The sequence below is a fragment of the Halyomorpha halys genome, unplaced genomic scaffold (genome assembly GCF_000696795.3).
Source record: "Halyomorpha halys isolate HHAL.00 unplaced genomic scaffold, Hhal_1.1 Scaffold1417.1, whole genome shotgun sequence".
NCBI classification, from domain to species: domain Eukaryota; kingdom Metazoa; phylum Arthropoda; class Insecta; order Hemiptera; family Pentatomidae; genus Halyomorpha; species Halyomorpha halys.
The window spans coordinates 49,132-55,170 of NW_027114332.1; the positions used below are offsets into that span (position 1 = coordinate 49,132).

The 6,039-nt window shown below is 37.0% G+C and overlaps 1 protein-coding gene across 1 annotated transcript in view; it reads left to right on the plus strand.

The window, feature by feature from the left end:
• The window catches only part of AIMP3 (aaRS-interacting multifunctional protein 3), a 6,381-nt gene extending 4,065 nt beyond the window's left edge, over positions 1-2,316 (plus strand). The window contains exon 3 of the mRNA XM_014434708.3: positions 2,183-2,316. Within this exon, the coding sequence (XP_014290194.1) occupies positions 2,183-2,302 (120 nt within the window). The 3' untranslated portion in view covers positions 2,303-2,316. The remainder of the gene's footprint in view (positions 1-2,182) is intronic.
• Positions 2,317-6,039: the final 3,723 nt, after the last annotated feature.

Here is a 6,039-nt window from a genome sequence, read left to right on the forward strand (position 1 = left end):
GGACGTGGCTAGGATGACAGAGAATATAATACTTGACTCCCTGGGAATCGTCCACCACCACATGCATGGAAATTAATGAGTGGGGGAGTTATCCAGAGGAGGGATGGCATGCATGCATCGCATATCCTATTTGTTGTTTTATTTATCTATTTACTACTTTGTTATTTTTTATATTTTTATATTCTAATATTTGTTATATAGGGGAATTTGTTGATAAAATGAAATAAGTGTTGTAAAATGGAGGGGAAAGAAAAAAAAAAGGAATAAATTGAACAGCTTGTATTTAGTTTGTAGACTGATATTAATTGTAAAATAATACTGTGGGAAAAAAAAAATGTTATCTTTCTATTATATTGTATCATATCAAAAAAATGTAATTTATAAATTTATATATGTCCGATCACGGATTGATCAGTATGCTGTGTAATGTAGCAACCCGATGTATTTGGGCAGCATGATTGAATAAATTTCTTTCTCTGTGTCCTGTTTTAGATTTTTTGCAGATCCATGTTATGTATATATAATACTAGTTTGTAGCACAATAATCATAAAGAAGATTTTCATAACTTTTTGGATATTCATTTGATAAATTTCAATTTTTTATGGTATCAAAAGAACATTAAAATGTACCAAATGGCATACATTGGATTCGACTATGTCAATTGGAATTTAAGACAGAAGACAATATATTAATGGTTATTTAAATAGATTTTAGTGTCTTTTTAATATCTTTACTACATTCTAGCAAATGTATACTTTGTCAAGGTTATTAAAGTAATGCTGGTGGATGACTGTATTAACTTAACAGAAGACATCTATAGCTCATATTCATGAGAATGATAATCATAGGAACTGAGAAAGTGAGGAAACATTGAGTGGGATACTAGCAGTGTCAAGGCACAAGTCTCGAGCACTGTTGGTGTGGGATTGGAGAAGAAGCTTATAAACAGCAGAAGTACTTTCACGAGTAAAGGGATAAAATTCCAGGACTCCTTTTGGTGAATTTAGGATGAAGAGATGAACCCTTGGTCTGAAATTAGGAGAGAAGATGAAGTCTTGATATGAAATTTAGGAGAGGCTATTTCAGATGAGGAGATGAAGCCTTGGTCTGATTGGAGGATGGGATGGAGATAGCTAAAAACAGAGATAGATATCACCTCATTTAATCAAAAACAGTTGGAATAATATCCTGAATTAATGGAGGGGTATGCACTCTACCACAGTGCAATGTTCTGGTAGCTCTGTTTTTTCCTGCCCAATACCTGAGTTAGTAATAATGCAAAAGTATTAAATGTAAACGAGAGGCTGTTATATCTAATAATTTATTGCGTGTAGCTCAGTTTATTATTTTTGTCTATATCTTTTATAGCACAATTAATATCTTTACATTGTGTACAAATTAATTTACAGTATATAAAAATAATAATTAGTTTTGACATAAAAGCATTTCTTTTTAACACTACCGATACAGTGAGACTCGTGCTTACCTAATCTGAGAGATGCTAAGTAAACTGTATACTGTAGCATACCAAGGGCTGACCACTGATAGATACAACTTAGATGTTATCATCAGAAAGAGAGAAAACATCTTTCCAACATGACTTAACCATTTGAAGTCGGTCAAAGTTTGCATGAGTAATAAACGGTACACATTGATCTTGGAAAATCAACTCTATGGCTTGTAAAAAAGTTTCAAATTTTTGTTTTTGTTGAAGATTTGCTTTATTAGAGATTGATTTCCTCAATGAGCCTAGAAAATATATTTTATAATAGACAAAAGATATGAAAAGAAGTTCATTTATTCTAAAAATGTTACTTAAATGAATTTAATCAATAATAAATAAATTTTATTATATATCCATATAAAATTGCTCCAGTAGAATCCAGTTTGTGAATATTTGTTGTATTTTAACATAATTTTTAGACCTTTTAAAATTATATTAATAAATTTAAGTTTATTTCTTTTACATTAAAATTTCTTTTACTATAAAGTAATATTCTAAGGTGTGTATTTTAAAATTTTTATTTTTAAAACTTGAAATTATTTATGATTTCATTTTCAGTTTCTTATTTTAGATAAAGTTGTCTTTTACTATAAAGCAGTATTTTAAACTCTGTTACACCTATCATAAACAAAATAATAGAATTTATTTGATTATAGAACATTTGATTTATATTCTAGGAGCAGTTGACATTCCAAGAAAAGGAAAAATATCTCCATCTATCTCGTTGGTGCAACATTATGCAGAATGAAGTAGAAAGTTCAAGAATGATTCAATTTAGTCGTTCACTGCTATATTAAATAGATCTAATATATTTTTTTCTTTATTTCTCCTTTGGACCTTTTGAAAAGTTTAAGAAGATGAGTGAAGTATTGCTTAGGTTAATAATATTTTACAATTATATGGATAATATATATATATATATATCGATATATCTCGACTGTGTCATACATATATATATATATGTATGACACAGTCGGTCAGCTGATATAGCCCTGTCAGCTGACAGTCCGTAACTCCCCCCACCAGTTACAATCCTCGTTAACTCTATTATATACAAAGGAAAAATATAAATACAAATACAATTAAAATACAATGGCAATAAATGAGATATATAGAAATACAATAACAATAACAAAGATACAAATACAATAAAGCTACAGAAATAGGATTCAAAATAACAGCACTCTATGCCAAAAAAAATTAGACAAAACCAAAAACAATACAATTACACATTAATCACTGATATTTACTCTCACAGGTTCTTATTAAGTCCCTGAAATGAACCAAATAAAAAAAAAAAACCAAAAAAACTTAACAACTTTGTAAGATTGCCCTCTGGAAGGGAGGTGAGTACAATCCCCTACATCAAGATACCGCAACAATTGAAGGAAGCTTTAATTGTTCTAGGTGAACTGTTCTTCGCTTTTTCGGTTCTTTTAAGCTTTCTATGGTAACAACATTGTGTTCTCTAATCCTGACCACTCTGAATGGGTCTTCGTAAATTTGCAGCTCTTTGGCCCTATTTATTCCCTCTTTCCAATACACCACCCTCTCGATTTTAAGGTTGCCCATTAGATCCCGAACACTAAGATTGTGTCTTGTATCTTTTATTCATTTCTCCTCAATTTTGTCCCTGACTTTGACCCACATCTATCTCTGTGCCATACAATTAATGGAGATATTATTCTCCTCAGTTGCTGTATCTTGGTAATAACTTTGATGTCCCCGCAGTCCAAAAATGATCTCGAAAAGAGAAAACCTCTTGACTGAGTGTATGGAATGATTGTTTGCTGCGATTGTTCGTTCCATCACTTCATCTGGCTCTAGCCCCTTTTCTAACTAATATACTCGCAGGTGGTCACTGGGGGTACTGTGGAGCGTTTCAATATCTCCTTGGCTCTTTGGATGTCCTGGGGTGTTAAGGTCACACCACCTCCATTATTTATCATATCCATTATCATCTCTTCCCTGACGCTTGCGTTGTCAAACTCTCTTCCACTGTTTGACGAGATTATATTTGGTAAGCCGTAAAACTGGAACCACGTGCGTAGGGGCTTTTAACACTGGTTCTGCTGACCTCTCGTTCACTGGATACGCCATAGCTAGGATGGCTTTGTTTGCTAAATACGTTTATTACTGTGGCCCACTTGTATCCTTTTCACATAAACGAATCCGCTTGAAGATCACTAAGTGGTGCTTCTGAAGTGAGTGTCTCCTGGATTGCTTGAGGTGAGTGTCTGTCATATTTCGCAGTCAGGCAAATGTCACAGCTGCTGATGGTTTCTTGAATTGTGCTCTTCATACCCCACCAGAAATATCGATGGCACAACGCTCATAGCGTTTCGTTCAGCACTCTATGGTTAGTCTTCCCCTGATGATACACGAGGGTCACCTCCTTTTGGCGTTCCACATCAGGGAGAGTTTCTGCCATCGTACAGCATATAAAGAACTGGTCGACCCCAATCTGTTCTCATTGAGTTTACGATAATCGATTACTACCCGATAATTTTCACCTGGGGCACTCTAGTGTACTCCCCACAATGGACTGATACAGGGTGAAGTGCTGTCCACAATTATCCCTTGCTTCCGTAAAGTTTTATTTCTTCCCTTATGTGTTCTTGAAGTGTCTGTGCGTATTGCCTCTTCCTCATTCATGTCACCCAATCCTGTTTCAATGTGATTTCAATCTTCATATTTGTTCAGTATTGCCTCTTTCCAACTCTCCCTCTGGTTAATCACACCCACTCTAGCTTTATATCCCCATCCACGAGTTTCTGACAGCTGTACCTCTTCCCTCCAATTCTAATATTCCACTCACCCCCACTATTTTTTATCTCTGCTCCCACCTTTTCCAAAAGATCGCAACCAATGATTATCTGGAAGTCCCAGGCATTTTTGGACTGTTACTTTCTCTCCCTTAGCCCTCCAGTTACTCAATTCCATTTCTGTTTCCTCTTCAATGCTGCAGGGCCCACCCAGAGTGATCAACTGACAATTACATACTCTGGCCTGTAGTTCCCTGTCTCTATCACTCAATCTCTTAAGGGCCCCTTGGCAGACGATTATGTTTGAGTGCCCAGTGTCCATTACCAGCTTACTCCTCTCTTCACTCATATAATAGCCAAACCGCCGTGCTCTCCTCTCATATGATGGTTCTCCAACATGCAATCGCCCCTTTGTGGCCACACTCCTCAAAACTCTCCTCGTATTCTTGTTGTTTCTCCGGTTCTACTCTAAGTCCTCCTCTTGTCTTGCTAACTGTTCTCTCGCCCAGAGTCTCCTGCTTCATTTTCTATCTCCGAGGTCTCAGGCAACCCCTTGGCTTCACTCATGGATCCATTCCATCTTTGAGAGACGTTCTTCCTCTGTAATCTCTGTGCCTTGATCTCCATGGGTTCGGGCTGATTCTGCTCCTTCCACTGATACATACTGCCCCACATTCAAAGGATCTCGTGCTCAGGCAATGCACCAATATATGCCCATCCTTCCTGCAACCGTGACACTTGTGGTCCTCCAGCCGACCATCGTTTCTGGGTCTTGCTTGGCTTGCTCTATTTTCCTACTTACTTTTTCTCTGTCTCCTACCATCTCTGTGCTCTCTCCTTCTCCAAGGGTTAAATGTGTTTCTCGGTCTTTGATATTCTATCCTCCTGGAGTCCACCCTGGCTCATCTACATCCATTTGGGCCACCACCTGTGTGTTTGTCTCTATAAGATCTTGAGCACATTCCACAAATGAGCGGTCTCTCAGCATTCCCTCCTTCCCCAGTTGTTTTGCCAACTGAATCTTCAGTACCATGATTAGGAATCCGACCCTGTACTTGGATTGTCTCCATCATCTCGCTGAGTTTATCAGTGATTTAACTTGCCAGGAGTTCTGCTGAATACTGCTCACTAGACTCAGTTTTTTTGTTTTTCTGATCACCATGAATATGTCCTCCTCCGAATGCCTTCTTTAACCTTTCTTTGATAACCCTCCATGGCGTCGTGGTCTCTTCATCTGCCTGAATTTGATTTAAAATACTTCTTTTTACTCAGCAGACCACTGCTGCTTTCAGTGCTTTTGCATCCTCACTGTCCAGTAGATTCTGTGATATCTTCGCTTCTATTCGCCCCATTAGGTGATCGCTCCCTTTTAAAAAATGATTTAATTCCGACACAACCTTCCTCTGGTCCTGGGCGGTTTCTGTATGGACCTTATTCCATTCTAACATCATGGCATGAGCTTGCACTAAAGAGACTTCTGGTAATACTTGAATCTCCTCCGGAGGTGGGTTCCCTGCAGCTAAAAGTTGGTTGACTGCAGCTTGAGGTTGGTTGTTTTGGTTCATATTCTCCAGGTTCAGATCTGCTGCTCTCACTATTCCGTTACTGGTCATATTGCAAAGAGAAGAATACAATTTTTTTTTTTCTTTTAGACTGAAAATTACTCTGGTATCTAAAGTTCCTGGGTTTCAGCACCAGTTATCTTTTACTAAAGTGAAAAATAAAAATAATAGGAGAGGGAGGAATGTGCAAAATGAAACACTTGAAGT